At 50.2% G+C, this 19,470-nt stretch overlaps 2 protein-coding genes across 4 annotated transcripts in view; one reads left to right on the top strand and one right to left on the bottom strand.

Moving 5' to 3' along the window:
- LOXL2 (lysyl oxidase like 2) overlaps nucleotides 1-1,798 on the top strand; it is a 70,205-nt gene extending 68,407 nt beyond the window's left edge. For all 3 annotated transcript variants that reach the window (XM_044912559.1, XM_044912558.1, XM_021698771.1), the window contains 2 exons: nucleotides 16-127; nucleotides 868-1,798. In XM_044912559.1, coding sequence (XP_044768494.1) covers nucleotides 16-127; nucleotides 868-947 — 192 coding nt within the window. In that variant the 3' untranslated portion in view covers nucleotides 948-1,798. The remainder of the gene's footprint in view (nucleotides 1-15; nucleotides 128-867) is intronic.
- Nucleotides 1,799-2,768: 970 nt separating this feature from the next.
- On the bottom strand, nucleotides 2,769-16,497 carry R3HCC1 (R3H domain and coiled-coil containing 1). The gene is made up of 9 exons (XM_044912557.1): nucleotides 16,484-16,497; nucleotides 10,798-10,879; nucleotides 10,249-10,376; nucleotides 9,739-9,876; nucleotides 8,287-8,884; nucleotides 7,129-7,301; nucleotides 5,459-5,529; nucleotides 3,986-4,081; nucleotides 2,769-3,085 (listed from the first exon to the last, which is right to left on the bottom strand). The coding sequence occupies exons 1-9, from the start codon at nucleotides 16,495-16,497 to the stop codon at nucleotides 2,958-2,960; spliced, it is 1,428 nt and encodes a 475-aa protein (XP_044768492.1). The 3' UTR covers nucleotides 2,769-2,957.
- Nucleotides 16,498-19,470: the final 2,973 nt, after the last annotated feature.

Genomic DNA, 19,470 nt, shown 5'->3' with positions numbered 1-19,470 from the left:
CTTTCTCACTCCCAGGTCGTCATTAACCCCAACTACGAGGTCGCGGAGTCTGACTACAGCAACAACATCATGAAGTGCAGGACCCGCTACGACGGCCACCGCATCTGGATGTACAACTGCCACATAGGTAAGGCCCTGGGCCCTCGGGGAGAGGGGGAGCCCCCCAGGCCTGCTGGGTACTCCCTGCAGCCCACCCGTCCGGGAGACAGGCAAGAATTGCCCTGCTTTGTCGAGGAATCCGAACAGCCTCCTAATCTGGGTAGAGCGCGGGGACTGGAGCCAGCCTCCCATTTGCACACACAGGAAGGAAGCTGTAGACACATAAGGCCTGGACGGAGGCTGGGTTTTCGCAGCCAGCTCTGGCCAAGGAGGAGGGCGGCACCCCGCCGGGCTGGAGCTGAGGCCATCTCCTCACTACGCATGTGACCTCAAACGTGGGCGTCAGCAATTTGTGGGTTCTGTGTATCGTTTCCCTCTGTTGAGAACTAGAAGTTAGTCAACAACTGTGGCTCCTGGTCGCCAATAAAGAAACTTCTCCTTGCATTATGCACACTGCGGAACAAAAGGGGAAGTAGGGCTTCCTCTCCTGCAGGAAAAGCGATGGCCCCCCTCCCTTGATGGCAAAAACTAAACTCGCTAGGGTTAGCCATGCCTTCGCTCAGCTCTGACAGAGCACCTGACCCATGCGTGGCCCTTGGGGTGGCCAGCACCTAGTGGCCGCCCTCGGGGCGTCACACAGAGGTGGCCCCAGCAGGCCACCTGGTGGACGGCGGTGGCTCCAGGGCCCCTGAGGCTGACAGCTCCAGTGTGGGAGAAGGCTGAGCATCTGGTTTGCCAAACTCTGTCTCCCCCATGCCCACCCCTCAGGTGGTTCCTTCAGTGAAGAGACAGAAAAAAAGTTTGAACACTTCAGTGGACTCATAAATAACCAGCTCTCCGCACGGTAAAGCACCAGGTCACCTCCTGTCTTCAGACCACGGCGCATCTTCCCCAGCAACTGCAGTCTGACGGATGGCCACCCTCCCCCCTCGTCCAGCCCAGCCCCTGGCCTGTCCCGACCCCCGGCGGCCATGTCCAAGGCTCGGGGGGACACGGCGTGCCCGTCATCTGCTGGGGGCTGCTGCCTGACCTCTGGAGCCTGGGACGACCTGGGAAGACCTCCAGGGTGGGGCCTGACAACAGGGTCCTGGGCACCAAGAGCCATCTTGTCTGGGACCCCAGGAGCACAGTGAGCAGCAGTCTGTCCCGCCGAAACCACGGGCCACCCTGAGTAGGACACCACTCCACTCAACTCACGACAGATAAAATGCCATGTTGGTGGTGGGAGCTATCAACCCAAGGCGGTCAGGCTGAATTCCATTTTTCCTCCCCCTAGGTCATTTCCAGACAACCTGAATATCTAGACCTCTCTTCCAATGAAACAGACTGCCTCTACTGTGTTATATTCACATACACAAATAATGCTGCCACGTGTTTTCTACTTAGGTGAGCTCAGAGTTGGTGCTTTCCCTCCCCCCTCCTAAATCCTCTTACAAGATACCATTACTATATTTTCACAGACTTTGAAACACGAAGTAATTTAGTGGCATTTAATATTGGGCATCTGGGCCTCTGAAAGTATAGCTCAAAAGAAAAACCAACCCACCCGTGTAAGTGACTCATCTTTCTATTGTTCCAGTTCTGTGGGTAACTGATTTAACGGTGCTATAACCAGGGTCCTGGGTGATGAGGACACCCACCGAGCGCCATGTGTCATCACAGACACTTACACATACTTGAAACTTGGAATAAAAGGTTTATGATACGCATCTGTGTTTCATTTGGGCCCCTGCACCCAGCCCTGAGCAGCAGAGCTCCCGCGGATGGTGGGCGGGGAGGGAGCCTTGCACACCCTCTCAGGTTCGCGCTGCAGAGATGGGTTCCCGGGGCGCCTGCAGTAGCCACCACAAAGACGGACTCCTGCCTTCCGACAGCAGCAGTCTAAGGGTTACAAAACGCAAGTCCTGACCCTTCCTCAACTCATGTTCTTCGTGAGTCTGTGGGGCACGGCAGCGGCGTGAGGACAAGATGGGACATCCAGATGTAAACCGTCCTGGGAGGCGCCCACAAGGCCGGCGGCCGGCCGGACTCTGAGGGGGGCGGTGACGCGAGGCGTGAGCACCAGCACCAGCAGGGCGAGCTCTTCCCAGCGCCGGCAGGGTGGGCGGCCAGGGCGGGCCGCTCTCACCCGGGCATGGGGGCTCCCCTTGTCTCAAGAGCATGCTGCGGCCCAGCAAACCGGAAGGGTCCACCATGACCCCAGAGCACCAAGTAGGGCCGCCTGGGCACCGATTTCACCCAAACCAGAAACACGAGTGACCCGAGACCTTGTCCCCGAAGATGCCCCTGTCCCTGTGAGGGAGTCAAATTCAGCGGCCATCTCAGGGGTTGCCTCTTGGCTTTGTTCATGGTTACCGAAGTGCACAAAAGGCCTTCTGTGACCCACAGCAGCAGGTAACACTGGGACCAGGTCCAACGGTTGGTGCCCTGCAGCACGTGACAGCAGGTTAGGATGCCTGACATGTCAGACCAGGCAGGTGTCACACACCACAGGTGCAACCTGCTCCCCCCACCCCAAAACTGGGTAAACCCTGGGCAAAAATGCCTTTGAGGCCCTGCTGGGATCCTCCAGGCCAACCTGGAGGACCCATTTCTTCAGCAGCCCCACGTCTAAAATGGGAGACAAACAGCACCCCCTAGTGTTCCCTGGCAGACCATTTCATTTTGAAGCAACTTTCAAGTTTTTATTTTTTCGAGTTCAACTCCTGCAACTAAACCAAACGAAAGCCCACCACGCCCCATAGGGACACCCTAGCAAACCGCACAGGGCTATTCTGGTGTCCGTAAAGGCTTGTGGTGTTGAGGCACCAGCCTAGTCCTGCGGGCGCCAATCCAGGCTTGCTGGGCCTCTCAGGGCCTCAGGGAGGTAGACACTCAACTGCAGGCCGCTCTTTCTTCTTATGTTGGAGCCCCAGGGCCCGGGCCACCAGCCTCCTGGCCACCGCTGTATTTGTCTGTGGTCTCGACTTCGCCAGACGCAGGAGCTCTAAAAGGAAAGCCCCATGGGATGAGGACTTGAATTCAAAGCTATGGCCACCACTCTTCCCAGCGGAGAGCCAACCTCTAAGACCCAGCTGTGCCCACAGCATGGCCAGATGCCCGTGGAATCCTCGCCTAATCCTGCCACCTCTCCCTCTTCCCTATTTGGGCCACTTGGGAGGGAAATCAAGTCAAGATGGGACACCCAGAGCTCTTGGACTGACAGGAAATTTACTGTCCTCAAGTCTGGGGCAAAGGCCACAAGGGCCACAAGGGCATCGGATGGCCTCAGCAGGCCTCTTCTGAGCCAGTCTCGCCAGCCACTGTGCAGCCACAGAAAACTGGCCTCTAACAACCCTAATCACGCTTTCGGGAAGAACAAGAGGAAAAAGGAGCTATCGTTTATTTGGCACCTTCTGTGTGACAGGCTGTTTTATTCACCCCTCCAGTCTACCCGGTACAATCTGCTTATTCTACAGAGAGAAGAACCAGCTCACAGACGTTAGGTGACTTGCTCAAGGTCAACTTAAATAGGTGCCAGAAGCGGGATCACACCCAGGGCTGACCCCAAAATCCAAGCTCTTTTTACCCCACTGTAAAATATGGTTTCTATGGCCCTACAGGAAAGACTGAGCTTTTCCCTGAGCAACACCCAGAAGAGGTAAGCACAGGAGGGCAAGCCCAGAGCACAGCGGCTGGCGAACAGCTCTCCCTAACGGAGCCCTTCTTCCCTAGGCATCCCTGGGCCCCTGGGGTGCGGGAGGAGCACCCCTTTGGCCACGGGAGCCCGGCGGTCCTAAGGCGCAGAGCTGAAGAACAAGCAATGAATTCGAGGGAAGGCCCCACCCTGCCCAACCACTCATATGCTCACACAGCCTTCCCATCAGGACATAGCCGGCCTCCTTACTTGGCCTCTGCAAGGCTTTCAGCTTTGACTGCTTGGTTCCCTGCGTGAGGGGCCGGATCTTGAGCACAGAAAAATCCTTGGTCAGGGCTTCAGCAGCTATGGAAAGAAAACAGATCTGGAGCCATCCCTGTTCCTCCTGGTGAGGCCCCGTCAGGGCCAAGGAACGCATGTATCACCCCAAACTGACGGAGCTGCTCTGTGCACCCATCTGAAGCTCGGGGACATGGCTGCCCTGACACCACTCCGAATGGGCAAGAGACGACCGCCACCTGTTCGCCTCATGCCCCCAGAGCCCCGCAGGCCTGCACGCCGCACCCGTGCTCTCAGATGGGAAGCTTCCATGCTCTACCCTGGGCCGGTCAGGAGCCACACCAGCGAGGCTGCAACCGTGGACATCAGGGAAGGCAGGCTCCCACCTTCCAAAGCCCAGGAGCTTCGACTAAACTCTCCCCCTTCCCCACTCAAGACCCTCCCGGGGCATGCCCTCACTGCCCGGAGCTGTGCTGGGGCCACGGGGTACTTGGGCTAGGTACGTGCTGCCGGACACAGCAGGTCGGAGCTGCAGGTGCAAGCCGCCCCTTCGTCCACGAGGATGCTGAGGCCCGACAGGACCCGCTCCTCACACACAGCGTGGCAGAGCTCAGGAGGTAGCCACGGCCATGCCACACCCAGTGCTCATTCTCTCCACGGCACCCCGTGGTCATCCTCCCTGCCTGCCCTCAGTCAGCTCCTTCAGGGGGCCTGCAGCAGCCCCCACGCCCCAGCTTCCTGCTCCCTCAATGCCACAGGCTCCCTGAGAACTCGGCCCGCACCAGCTATGGCCTCTTCCACCTCTGGTGTTCAGAAGCTCGTGGTTATGGAAAGTCCAGCCAAGGGGGTCAGGGGTCTTGATAAATACACCCAAAGTGAGCCACGGTGGGGCAGGGGCGGCTTGGGGAGTGGCCGAGAGGGGGAAGGAGCACTGCGGTCACAGCCAGGGGGCTGGCCGACATCCCCAGATTCGACACTAAGACGCTCTGTAACCTGGGACAGACCGCTGACATTCTGGAAACCTCGGTCTCAGAGTAGGTCTGACCTACTTCTTGAGGCTGCAGTGAAAGCCGAATAAAATGCACCTGTTTGAACCATATGAAATCGCCAGTATTTTAAAGGTTTTTTACCCATAAAAAGAGCACATTCATATGATTTCGTTTCACATGCAGAAGCACCCAGAGCTCAGCCCATGACATGTGCTCAGTAAACATCACCGGACTCAGAAAACTCTGACCTGAAGGCACTACCATGAACAGGAGAGGGTGTGAGCTGCCTGGCCCGAGCGCCCCACTCTGCCGCCTCTGAACTTCCGGACCGGGCGGGCTGGGCCGCGGGCTGCCAGTCCACCTGCTCAGGTGAGCCCGCACCCCACACATGGGTGACCTTCCCTTGTCAGCGGCAGTCAGAGAAAGGGCCAAGCCCACCGTGAAGCTGCATTACCTGAGGCCAGGCAGGGAAAGACACCGAGCGCGTGCGTGTCATCTACCCACTGAATCCTGAGCCCCTTCTCTCTGTGCCAGGGAAGAGGAGACAGAGTGAGTACAAAAGCAAGGGGCAAAAACCCCTTCTGCAAAAGGAGTCCCCTCCCACCTCCAATCCTCCAACACTATGAGCCCAAAACAAGTTCCTATCTCCCCTGCGGAGACAACCCTTTGCAGCAAACTTTCTCAAAGACCACACAGTTAGCTTCAGAAAGACAAGTGTTACCCCTGTTGACTGGTGGGTCCCAAATTCCTAGAACTGAGGAAAACCAGACTCAAAGAGCTCAAAGACCACAGTGCCAAGGGTGAAGACAAAAGGGTTTACCTGCTGGGGACAGGGGGCAGAACCTAAAATAAGCCTGTCAGTGTTACTGCTTCTGATCAGCTTTCTTCCTACTGCTCAAGAAAGCCACACTGAGTCTGGGGCTGATGAGAGGCCGAAAGCAGTCTGAGGCCCCTGTTTCTCTGTGGGCATCGCCCGCGCTGGCTGAACGAGTCACAGGTGGCCCCAGTTTGGCTGCACCTTCAGGGAGCGAGAGCAGATGAGCCCCTCATGCCCCACCAAGCTGCCCCTTCAGCCTTTCTCAGGCTCAGGCTCAGGGAGGCAAGGGAGGACAGTTTGGAAAGCAGTCAGAAAAGGGGACCATGAAGAAAGGGATCTTTATTTTTTTATTTTCATTTTTTTCAAAGATTTTCATTTTATTTATTTGAGAGAGCAAGGGGGAGGGGCAGAGGGAGAGGGAGAGAGAGTCCCAAGCAGACCCTGCGCTAAGCGTGGAGCCTGACGCATGGCTCGATCTCAACACCCTGAGATCATGACCTGAGCCAAAACCAAGAGTTGGACACCTAACCAACTGTACCACCCAGGCGCCCCAAGAAAGGGATTTTTAAAAAACTAAGCTGGAGGAACGCCTGGCTGGCTGTCAGTGAGGCATGTGACTCTGGATCTCAGGGTTGTGGGTTCGAGCCCCATGTTGGGTGTAGAGATTACTTAAAAACAGAATCTTTAAAAAATAAATAAATAAAAGACTACACAGAAAAGAGAAAGGAGACTGGAGAAAGGAAAATGAGCATTAAAAAAAGAAAGGGAGGGAGGGAAGAAGGAAGGCAGGGAGGGAGGGAAGAAGGAAGGGAGAGGGAGGAAGGAAAAAAAGGAGAAAAGATTGGAGTTAGATCAAGAAATTTGGGGAAACAGAACTCTCTGCTTGCAACATACCCCCTTGGTGCCCATCTCCACCCTGACTCTGCCCCAGGGCATTTAGGCCCAGCTCACCCCAGAAACAGTTCTTGCACGGGAATGGCCCTCAGTCTGTAGACTGACTGACGGACTGGGTGGCCGGGACGTGGAGCAAGGGGAGGCATCCCGAAGGGGGGCCCGGCTCCTGGCAGGCGTGTGGGTGTGCAGGGGGCAGGATGGAGGTCTGCCACCGCGTGCCCGCAGGACCAGATCTAGGGCCCACCGTGGAGTCATGGCCAGCAGGAGTATGGAGCGCAGAGCAACCACATCCACTTTCTGCCCTTCCTTCCAGACAGTAGACACTGGGGGAGCGGCAGGCAAGTGTGCCCAACAACAAAGTGATGTCCTAGCGCCCACCTCCCCTGCCTCCCTGAAGCCTCGAGAGCACTCACTGGAACTCGGAAAATGCGGCCAGCAGATCCTCAGTCTTGAGTGTCGGCTCAAAGTCGTAGATCTCCACCACATGGGCGAAATCCTTCTCTCCAGGCAGCCCCTCCACGAAGGAGGACGTGTCCACATGGATCTTCTCTACCTGAATCTCCTTCTCAGTCAGGTTGTCTGTTATCTGGGAGAGACCACACCCTTTAGCAAGGGGAGCTCGGACACCTGCTCTCAAAACCACACACAGAGTCCTGAAGAGAGAAGCAGGACTCCCCGGCAGGGAGCAGAGCACCCCAAGTGGCTTCCCGCTTCCCACAGGAGCCACACCTGGCGGGAGTCTGGGAATGGCAGGAGGAGGGCAGAATGGGCTAGAAGGTGGAGAGGTGGGACTTTTAGGGACGGTAACTTACTTTTATGGAGTCCCCATTGGGGAACTGGCATTTACATGCATTATGTTCCACAGAATCCTGAAAACTATACTCTATACACCCCCTTTCCAGATAGGAGTACTATATATCAAAGGGCTAAGTAATTCTGCCCAAAGATACATGGTCAGCAAGTAAGAGACAGAACTGGGCAAGTCCAGGATCTTTCCTCCCCTTATCATCAATGTGACATTAAGCAAGTCCACCTGGCCTTTAGCCTTCACATATAACATAGTAATAAAAGACGCCCACCCTCCCAACCGAACACCACAGCCAGTCTCGGGGACAGACACACCGTGCCAAGGAAAGGAGATCTGTAACACAAGGCCTCAGGCAGAAGAACCATTCTCATGACCCAGGCTTACAGTCCCTTACGAAGCATTTCCTCGTATAGCCTACCTGTTACCTTGTGAAGCAAAGTATTACCATCCGCTTCTCAGATGAGGAAATGGGCGATTTAGAAACACAAAAGGACGTGCCCATAGAGAAGCTCGTCAACAAGCTCCTACATGATTGCACAGGGACCCGAATCTACACCCTGACCCCATATCCAGAGCCTCGTCCCCTCCAGTGCCAGTCCCGACTCCTTGAGGAAAGTCCCAGTGCTTCACCCCTACATCTCCTAAAGGACCCCTATCAGCCAACACCCTGCCCCTCCTGGCCAGGACCCTTGGTCTCCAGCGGCCTGCGACCACACCCACCTCACTTCCGCCCTCCCTTTTCTGGGCTTAAGAGCCGCATCACCTCCTGCAGCAGCTCACTGTAATCATCCCCAGAGCCGGAGCCAGGCCCCTCCTCTTCCGCCTCTGCCTCTTCTGCCTCTGCCTCCGGGCTCTTCTCCACCTCGTTCCCACTCCCCTCTTCCAAGTCCAGCCGCAGGCTGCACCCCAGCCTTGTGGCCATCTCCAACCCATCTCCCATCCCTGAGTGGCTCTCAGGCCGTGGGGACTCAACACCAGGTGGGTCCAGTAGCTGCTCATTGTCACAGTGTTGGTCTGGGCCCTCTGGGTCCTCAGGTGCCTGAGTCATCAACACAGGGAGGTCCTGATCAGAGCTGAGGTCCGCAGCACCAACATTTCCAGGCTCTTCCAGGAGCCCACCAGCTGGAGGGTCTCCCTGGGGCGCTGGGGTAGAGGACGGTACCCCTTCTTCTTGCCTGCGCAGTACTCGGGGCACATACAAAGCCTGATCCGGTTTGTGTCCGCGATGCCACCGGCCGGCCCGTGCTCCTCGAGGACCAGCAGGTGCTCCTTGGTTTGAGGTGGGCCGGGGACCTCGGTACTTGCTAAGCTGGGAGGCAGGAGGGTGGCAGGGGCCAGAGAGTCCATCTGAACTGGGTAACCTGGAGCAGGAACAGGAGGTGTGATCAGAGCAGTGTTAAGGACAATGGTTTACTGGAGCTACCTGCCATTCAGGCATGAGGCTCTCGAGTCAGCATTAGGCCAAAACCAAAGCCAAAATGACCCCTGGAAAGACCACAGGAAGGCACTGCAGAGAAAGCTGAATGCCAACTTTGAAGAAGAAACACCAGCTCTCCCTCTGGTGTTATCAACTACATAGAGATAGCTGAATCTTCGGGTACACACTAGATAAAAGTAAGTACTTGCATTTAGGAACCTGGTTATTAGAAAAATATACAACTTTGGGGGTGTCTAGGTGGCTCAGTTGGTTAAGCGTCCAACTCTCGATTTCTGCTCAGGTCATGAACTCAGGGTCACGATCTCAGCGTTGTGGGATCAAGCCCCACATCGGGCTCTGTGCTGAGCATAGAGCCTGCTTAGGATTCTCTCTCTCCCTCTCTCACTGCCCCCCTCTCTCTCTAATAAGAAAAAAAGAAAAATATATAACTTGAAGCACTAGGATCATAGCCGCTATGGTAAGATCCTGTGAGATGCACATGGTAACAGAGATGCGTGAGCCTCAAGTGTGCTTCTCACAGTCCATGGCCTCTCAGAGCAAGCACTCTCACTGCTTAAACTGCTCTATTTTTCTCTCTTTCGGCCCAAGTGTATAGTCAAATTTGCTGAATGAATCCCCCAAACAACGCACAGCTACTCCACTGCTAAAACAGAAGGCGGCATTGACTTTAAGCAGCTGAGGTGGGGACAGAGGAAGCAGCCTGTCCTGGTTCCTGACCAGCTTACCCACCACCCCACAAGGAGCTACTGAGGACCCCCATGGCACTAAGATACACACCTGATATCCAAGTGACAGATAACTGTCCTTCTCTTCCAGCCCTCCCCAACAGAGAAGCTGCTCAGAAGATCGAAATTCTCTGCTGTCCTGTGGATCAGGTATCGGAGGCGACTGGAGAGCGGGGGGAAAAGAAGTACCCTGGGAAGGGATGGGAATGAGTGCTGAGCAGGGACCTAGGGCCTGACCCCCACCAGGTCCATGCCCAGTTTACAGGAGGCTTGACACTAGGTTCCCTCGCCGACTGCAAAGGACGTGAGCACAGAGGTTATCACAGGGAGTTACTGGTACCCTTCCACTCCTGTGCTGACACCCTTCGATCTCTGGGTGATGCTCAGAATTACACAGGGAAGATGTGGCTGAGAGGCTGTGGCCAGGCGGTTATTAAACCCAAAGGCCAAGATCAGAGGCAGGTAGGAACCAGCTACTTGGGAAAGGGGCACAGGGGGCTCCGCGTGAGCCCGCCCTTCCCGCACAGGCAGCTGCCCCCCACCCCCCCGCACTCCAGCCTACTTTGACAGCTCTTTCTGCAACAGAAAGCGGTCCAGCTCCTCCTGGATGCGGTGCACAAAGTCATTCTCGGCGGAGGAGAGGAAGACGCCGTCCAAGCAGAGAAGGGCCAGGGTGACAGGTGAGAGAGCCTGCGGGGCAGTCGGACCCGGCGCGATCAGAGCACAGACCCCGGCCCACCCACAACCCCGAGTGGCGGTGCCGAAAAGGCCTTAGAGGCATCGCGACCAAGGTCCCTCCTCTGACAAATGAGGAGCCAGGCCCCGAGGAGGGGAAGGGACGTGCCCAGAGTCCCCGGGCAAGTCGGGAGCGGGGCCAGGGAGGCGCCTCCTGGCCCGGCGGGAGCGCGCACCCCTGCACGGCCAGCCCTACGCTGCCTCGCCCTCCCCGGGGCGGGCCCGCCGCTCACGCCCGGGGAACCCGCGCGGCGCCTCGGGGGCCTGCTCGGCGGGCGCGGCCTGCCCTTCCCAGGCCCCGAGCGAGAGGCCCAGGGGGCGCGGGGTGTGCCCGGGGTGGCGACCCGCCGCCAGGCCCGCACGCCGCACTCACCGCCGCAGCCCCACGCGTCGCCGCCGCCGCTCTGAGGGTCCCCGGAAGCCCGCGCGCCCCGGAGCGCCCCAGCACCACCCGGCCTCTGCGGAGCCACAGCGCCACCGCGCGGCCCGGGGGAGGCATCGCCGAAATGGCACAGGGGCGTGTTCTGGGTTTTTTTTTTTTTTTTGCTCATGAGAGCACGCTGTCTCCTAGGATTAAGTTCAGCAAACACTTTTGAGTGGCTCCTACGTGCTAGGTCGTGGGGTACCAGATTTTCCGGTTCAATGCTCCCCTCCCGAAGGACCTAACAGAGGAATAAGGAGGAAGGAAGTTTTGGGGCACCAAATATTTCACCACCTCTTGCCCATCACTGCCCTTCTTTTGCCCTCATTGATGGAATCTTCAAAGAAGTCCAGCTTGACACCAAGGGGTCACTGACAAGGTGTACTAGCCTTGTGGGTAACTGGACGAGGTAGCCACTAGCATGGTGACTTGCAGGCCATCAAATTATACTACCCTACTATATCCACAAGTAACTCCAGCACCCACCTTAATTGGGGCTTGAAATTCTCGCCATCAGACAGCTCCTCCTGGCTATTATAATCTAGAAGACCAGAGCTGAAATCCTCCTGTGTCCTGAAAGGGGCGGAAATGTAAGCCCCTGATCATCCTGAGTCCAGAAACTCAGAGCAAAGCAAGGCCCTGAGCTAAGAACACTTAGGACCCAGGTTTTTTTTTTTTTTTTTTTTTTTTTATTCATGAGAGACAGAGCGAGAGAGAAAGGCAGAGGGAGAAGCAGGCTCCCAAGGAGCAGGGAGCCCGATGCGGGACTCGATCCCAGGACCCTGAGATCATGACCTGAGCCGAAGGCAGACGCTTAACCATCTGAGCCACCCAGGCGCCCAGGACCCAGGTTTTAATATAGAGATGGGACAGTCTGAATGTGCCCTGCAGTAGGATACGGACAAGGTTATGGGGACAGTGTAGCTCAAAAGGTGGGCTGGGAGGAGAGGCCTGGGAACAGAAAAATGGAGAGAAATTAAGATGCATTTTGCTTTCTCACAGTTTTTCCCTGAGTATTTCTTAAGAAGATGTGGCATTATATCACATTTACAAAAACTATCTTTCCAGATAGTTCCAACAATAAAAAGGGCCTAGAATAAAGGCAAAACCCGGTGCAGGAAGAACTCCAGGGAGCCAAGTCATGAGTCTCTTTTCTGGGCATGGTTGTGAGGAGCTTCTGAAGGCCTGACAGGTCCTCTGCCCCCAGCCTGGAGGGGCTTGTAGTCCCTGAGGGGGGCAGAGGATGGGAGGGTGGCAGGAAGAACAAGAGAGACACCCTTTTGGTTTCTGACCCCACCAGCCCCACCCACACTCCACACAGGCTTGAAGTGGGAGCCCGCCTGGAGAGAATGCGGAGTGGCCACACGATGGCGCTGTTTCTCTGACCAGGCTTCCTCGACTGGGAGGTGTGAGGCTGGGAGGCAAGCCCACTTGGCCACAGCTAGGGACCAGATCTGACCTGGGAGAAATATGCCTGGGGACTCAGAAAACAAAGGCCCAATTTTCTCAGCAAAGTGACTATCTCTCCCCAAAACAGAAGGACAGATCAAAAAACCCAGGAAACAAGCCATGCCCCCACCTCTTTAGAGCTGATCCGTGTTACAGATGTTCAACACATTCAGAGAAGGTAAAAACAAAGCTCCTAGAGGAAGGCTGCCCCTGAACCGCTTCTACCACACCCTCTTCAGGTGGCTCAGAGGCTAAACAGAAAAAAAAGGCGTCAGCATGCAGGACTCCATCATGGGTGGACCTTATGAAGGGACGCTTGCATAAATGTGGAAGGGAGTCAAAGTGCTTCTACCCACACTATTTTGGGACAATATCAGGTGAGGATAAATTGGGCCCTATTACTCAGAGGTGAGTAAACAGAACAAAAAGCAGCACAACGGATAGACAGAATTTCTACAGGAAAAAAAAAAAGGAAAAGCACAAAGCAGGAAAAAGAGCAGAGCAGAGCATAGATGGTAAGAAGATATTGGAAGATTCTCTTGAGAAAAGAGAATAAAATTTCAGTTAATAACTGCTTCACATTCCCAAGGAAATCAAAGAAAGCCTGATTTCCGTGTCACAGCGGATAAACCAACAGATTGAGATGAAAGAGAACTGTCAGAGCCATGGAAAGATGTAAAAGAGGCAATCATGTTCATCACAGAAGCAGCAAAAACTAGAGGCAACAAAGCAGTGTCGCTGAGTAAATGCTGGTGGAAAAGAAGATGACTATTTACAGAAAGCTTGCCATATAAACTGCACTCATTAAATCCTCACAGCAGCCCTTTCAGATGGAGATTGTTAGCCTATTGTACAAGAGGAAACTCAGGTTTAGCCAAGGACACCCAACTACTAAGTGCAGAGTTGGAACTCACTCAAATCTAGCTCTAACCTGCCACACCCATGCTCCCAAACACCACAGGATTAAGATTCTCCATCTTTGGAATGTCATTAGAATTGTCTTGGTGGCCAGGAGCCAGATGCAGAAATCAGGAATGAAACAAATTCGATGAATCCAATCCGTTGGAGCAGCATGCTAGTATGTGCTATAGAATTTTACCCAAAACAGGAGGTACGAATGAAAGATTATGAAAGAATTGAATGCAGGGGACACGGGGTCCCAAACAGTCCCATCTGAAGGGATGGACCTAGAGTTCCCTGCTGCCATAGTGTTCTCTTTGTGTTTAAGGTGAGGTTTAAGAATATCCAGTTTATGGGGCGCCTGGGTGGCTCAGTCGTTAAGCGTCTGCCTTCGGCTCAGGTCATGATCCCGGGGTCCTGGGATCGAGCCCCGCATCGGGCTCCCTGCTCGGCGGGAAGCCTGCTTCTCCCTCTCCCACTCCCTCTGCTTGTGTTCCCTCTCTCGCTGTGTCTCTCTGTCAAATAAATAAAATCTTTAAAAAAAAAAAATATCCAGTTTATGACTGTTATCAAAAGTCCTTGTAATGTTTGCATAGTTTGGCATATTGGAGAACCTAACACATTAGGTGGTGGTTCCAATTTCAGAAAAGTGAAATGGATCTCAGACTTACAATTTTAAATGGGTAGATGTAATGATGTGGAGAAAAAAGGCAAAAGAAAGTGGATAAAATTAATTTCCTTACAACTTGCAGCCCGTTGACAAATACTTGAGACAGGCAGAGTGAGACATTCCTCCAGGAACTCACAACTGTCTTAATGTTAATGCTTTGCTAGAGGCTTAACAGTAGCCTAGGCCTCCAGGATCCTGTAAGTCTTCCTTAATATGTGAAAATCCTTTTGGAAACTTCTTTTGTCTTTACCCCTCACCCTTAACTTAAAAGTATATAATCAGGGCACCTGGGTGGCTCAGGTCATGATCCCAGTGCCCTGGGATCAAGCCCCCCATTGGGCTCCCTGCTCAGTGGAGGGCCTGCTTCTCCCTCTCCCTCTGCTGCTCCCCCTGCTTGTGCTCTCTCTCTATCTCTCTCTGTGTCAAATAAATAAATAAATAAATTTTTAAAAAGTATATAATCAATAGCTCTTCACAATCCCGGTATAGCTCTTCCTGCCCATGGGTACTGTCCTGGTGCTTTAATAAAAACACCTTTTTGCACCAAAAATGTCTCAAGAATTCTCTCTTGACCATTTGCTCGTGGCCCACATCACATCAGTTAAGAGTATTCGACTAAGTTGGTAAACAGCATTACAATATTAAAGAGAGCTAAATTTACAATATTTTAAGATCAACAGGAGTCATTTACGTACAACATAGAGAAATGTTTTGCTTTATAGTCCACAAGGTCATCCATTTGATATGCATAAAAAAGTGAGGACTTCTGGAATATAGAGAAAATAATATTTTTCCCTATTCCTCCCACTAAATATAACTAAAAACCCTGGACATTATATATAAAACAAACATAAGGAGACTGAAAGGTGGAGAGAAGAAGGCAGAGCAACTAGGGACCTCAGGATTCAAGGAAAAACAAAATGGTAAATTTCCTAGGTTTTCTTTATGCTTCAAATTCCCAGACTTGGATGTTGAAGCCAGCAATCCAGAAACATCAAAAGACACAGACAAATTAAAACAAAACAAAACCTAACAAAAGCCTTTTTTCTCTCAGCCGAAGGGGCAGGCTATAGCAAGAAAGAAAACTTTCAGACAATAACTGCTCTACCCCAGCCAAACGTTGTCCTCACTCAAACCAGCAAAACATAACAGGAGCCTAGACTGTCACCTTCATCAGCTTGTAACAAAGTCCCACAACCTTCCCACCAAGACAGTGTCAGAGAAGGCCCAGTAGGGAATTGGGACTTTCAAGCTCTCCAGGCAGTAATGAGCCCTGGCCCCTGCCTACAGTGTCAGTAAAGACCACTAGAGAACCGAACTTCCGCCCCCACCCAGCAGTAAAAGAGCACCCTCCTCCTCACCCTCCCCACTGGAATGCTGTCCTAGGAGGCCTAGGGGACAGTAAGACTTTCATACCACCCAGAAATCAAGAGACTACTTCATCCCCATGGTGTCAGTGGAACCCATGTGGAAAGCAGCAAGGCGCTTCTACCTCTCCCAGCCAGGAAATTATCCCTGGAGGCCTGCTGGGAAGCCAGAAAGCCCACCCCCACTCAGCAGTAATGAGAAGCCCCCACCTCAGGTGTCAATGACAGATGAGTGGGGAACCTGGATGTTAGACCCCGCCTGGCAGTAAAAAGGCAATGCCCCCCATGCCCTGCCAGAATGGTGTCAGAAAGAGACAGCTGAAACAGAGATATAATTAAGATCCAGAATCTCATAACATAACACCCAAGATGTCCAGAATTCAATCAGAAATAACTTGTGATACCAAATACTAGGAAGACCTCAGACTCCATGAAAAAAAGGCAATCAATACAAATACTGAGATGCCAGAAATGTTACATTATCTGACAAAGATTTTAAAGTAGCCAAGATAGGGGCGCCTGGGTGGCTCTGTCGTTAAGCATCTGCCTTTGGCTCAGGTCGTGATCCCAGGATCCCGGGATCGAGCCCCACGTGGGCTCCCCGCTCCGTGGGAAGCCTGCTTCTCCCTCTCCCACTCCCCCTGCTTGTGTTCCCTCTCTTGCTGTGTCTCTGTCTGTCAAATAAATAAATAAAATCTTTAAAAAAAATAAAAATAAAAATAAAATAAAATAAAGTAGCCAAGATAGAAATGCTTCAACAGAGGCACCTGGGTGGCTCAGGCAGTTAAGCATCTGCCTTCGGCTTAAGTCATGATTCCAGGGTCCTGGGATCGAGTCTCGCATCAGGCTCCCTGCTCAGCAGGGAGTCTGATTCTCTCTCTTTCTCTCTCTGCCCCTCCTCACTCCCCACTTGTGCTCTCTTTCTCTCTCTCTCAAATAAATAAATAAAATCTTTAAAAAAAGAGAGAAAAAAATGCTTCACCAAGCAATTGTGAACGTACTTGAACTAAATGAAAAAAAAAAAAAGTCTCAGCTAAGGCATAGAACATGTAAAGAAGCACCAAAAGGAAATTTTAGAATTGAAAAATACAATAATAAAAATAAAAACTCAGTAGCAGAATGGAAGAGGAAAAGGAAAGAACCTGTGAACTAGAAGATAAAACAATAAAAATTACCCAGTCTGAACAACAGAGAGTAAAAAGACTGAAAACATAAATGAACAGAGACTAAGGGATCTGTGAGACTTTAAAAAAACGATTTTACATTCATTTTCTCAGAGTCCCAGGGAGGAGAAAGAGGGTAAGGTGGAAAAAGCGGTCAAAACAGTTGCTGAAACTTCTGAAATTTGGGGAAAAAAATCCACTTGGAAACTTGCAAAGGGTCAATTTACCAAGAAAACATAGCAATCAAAATTGAAGAAGAAATCAAGACTATCTCAGATAAAGGAAGAGTAAGAGAATTTGTTGCCAGGAGACCTAGCCTAAAAGAATAACTAAAGGAGTTCTGTAAGAAAAGAAACAATAAAAGAATCTTAGAACATTAGAATGGAGAAAAGAACACAGTAAGCAAAAATATAAGTAATACAGCAGACTCGCTTTCTCTTCTTGAATCTTCTAAATTGTGCTTCATGGCTAAAACAAAAATTATAACTATCTAGTGGTTCTAAATATATGTAGAGGAAATATTTAAGACTATTATAAGTGGAGGAGTTTAAAAGGACACAAACGGTGGTAAGGTTTCTGTACTTTACTCTAATTGGTAAACTGAGAACACCAGAAGACTGTGATAAGTTATGTGATACCTAAAGCAAGCATAAAAAAGCTATATAAAGGGACATTTAAAAAATACTACAGGTAAATCAAAATGGAATTCTAAAAAATGTTCAAGGAACCCATAGAAAGGCAGGAAAAAGAAAACAGAAATGAAAAACAAAGCAGTATGCCTGGGTGGCTCAGTCGGTTAAGCATCCAATCCTTGATTTTGGCTCAGGTCATAATCTCAGGGTTGTGAGATTGAGTCCCACATTGGGCTCCACACTGGGCATGGGGCCTGCTTAAGATTCTTCTTCTACATTTCCCTCTGCCCCCCTCCCTCTCTAAACACACACACACACACACACACATACACACACAGAAAGCATAGTAAAATAGCAGACTTAGACCCTAAAATATCACTAATTACACTAAATATAAGTGTTCTAGATACATCAATTAAAAGACAGATTGTCAAAGTCAATTTAAAACCATGAATCAACTATATGCTATCTGCAAGAAGCTTACTTCAAATAGAAAAAATATAGGCAGGTTGAAAGTAAAAGGGTGGAAAAAGATCTATCATGCAAACAGTAATCAAGGGAAAGCCAGTGTGGCTATATTAATTTTGGATAAGGTAGACCTCAGAGCAAAGAAATTACTTGAGACAGAGAGGGACATCATAAAATGACAAAAGGGTCGATTTACCAAGAAGACATAGGAATCCTAAATGTGTAAGTGCAAAACAAAAGAACTGCAAAATATGTAAAGCAAAAACTCATAAAACTGAAAGGAGAAATGACAAAGCCCACAATTATAGTTAGAGATTCTGACATCTCTCTTTCAACAATTTTCGAATAACTAGACAGAAAATCAGCAAAAATATAGAATAATTCAACAATACCATTAATCAACAAGATCTAATCGACATGTGTGGCACCTGGCTGGCTCAGTTGATAGAGCATGTGACTCTTGATCTCAGGGTTGTGAGTTCAAGCCCCAACTGGGTATAGAGCCTACTTAAAAAATGAATGAAATAAAATAAAATAAATAAAACAGGATATAATCAACATGTATAGAATACCCAACAGCAGAATACATCTTCATTTTAAGTACCCGATGAACATAGTCCAAGACAATTTCCTAGACCATAAAACAAACCTCAACAAGTTTAAAAGAATTTAAATCATTTTACCTGTTTTCTGACCACAATGAAATCAAACTAGAAATAAGTAACAGAGAGATAGCAGGAAAATCTCCAACCATTTGGAAACTAAAAAACACGCTTCTAAATAATCCATGGATCAAAAAGGAAATCCTGGGGGAAATGAAAAAATACATTGAATGGAATGAAAATGAATAGAACATATCAAAATTTGTGCAACACAGGTAAGCAGTGCTGAGAAGGAAATTTATAGCACTACATGCATATATTAAGAAAAAAGGAACACTCTCAAGTCAAAAGATAAAGAAGAGCAAAATAAATCCAAAGAAAGTAGAGAGGTGGGGCACCTGGCTGGCTCAGTCAGTGGAACATGGGACTCTTTATCCTGTTGTAAGGTTGAGCTCCACTCTGGGTGTAGAGATTACTTAAAAAAAAAAAAAAAACTCTTAAAAAAAAAAAGAAAGTAGAAAGGAAAAAAATATAAAATGAATAGAAATCAATGAAATTGAGAACAGGAAAACAATAGGGAAAATCAATAACCCAAAGAGCTGGGTTCTTTGAAAAGATCAATAAAATGACATGAAAAAAAGAGAGAAGACATAAATTACCAATATCAGGAACGAAACAGGAAATACCACTATAGACCCTACAGACACCAAAAGTATAATAAGGAAATATAATAAACAACTTTACACACATACATTTAACAATTCAGTGAAAAAACCCAATCCTAAAAGGTCACTTAGTGTATTCCATTTATATAACCTTTTTGGAAAAGACAACGTTTTTAAATGAAGAATAGATTAGTGGTTGAAGGGGTTAGAAACAGGAGGCATGGGGGGAGATTGATGGAGGGGAGAGGAAGTGGGTATAACTAAAAAAGCTACAGGAAGAGTCCTTGTGTTCTATATCTTGACTGTGGTGGTGGATACAGGAAACTTCACATGTAATAAAGTTATGTAGAATGAAATACACATGCTCACAAACACAAATGAGTATAAGCAAAACTGAGAAAATGTGAATAAGATTGGTGGATTGTACGAAGGTCAACTTCCTGGTTGTGATATTGGGGAAACTGGGTAAAGGGTACACGGGATCTCTACAACTGCATGTAACTCTACCACTTGCTCAGTAAAAATTTGGAATTAATTTTTTGTAGAGGTCCTAGCAAAAGCAATTCAACAAAAGAAAGAAAGAAAACTGGAAAGTTTGGAAATTTGATGAGATCAAAGTATGATTGTTTGCAGGATATTTTTTTTTCCACAGAAAATGGAAGATCAAGTATATTAAATTTATAAATGTAAATTAAATGTTTAAGAACTTCAT

This window comes from Neomonachus schauinslandi, chromosome 2 (assembly GCF_002201575.2).
Source record: "Neomonachus schauinslandi chromosome 2, ASM220157v2, whole genome shotgun sequence".
NCBI classification, from domain to species: domain Eukaryota; kingdom Metazoa; phylum Chordata; class Mammalia; order Carnivora; family Phocidae; genus Neomonachus; species Neomonachus schauinslandi.
Note: the sequence above shows the minus strand (reverse complement) of the source record. Positions and strands in the feature narration are given on the sequence as shown.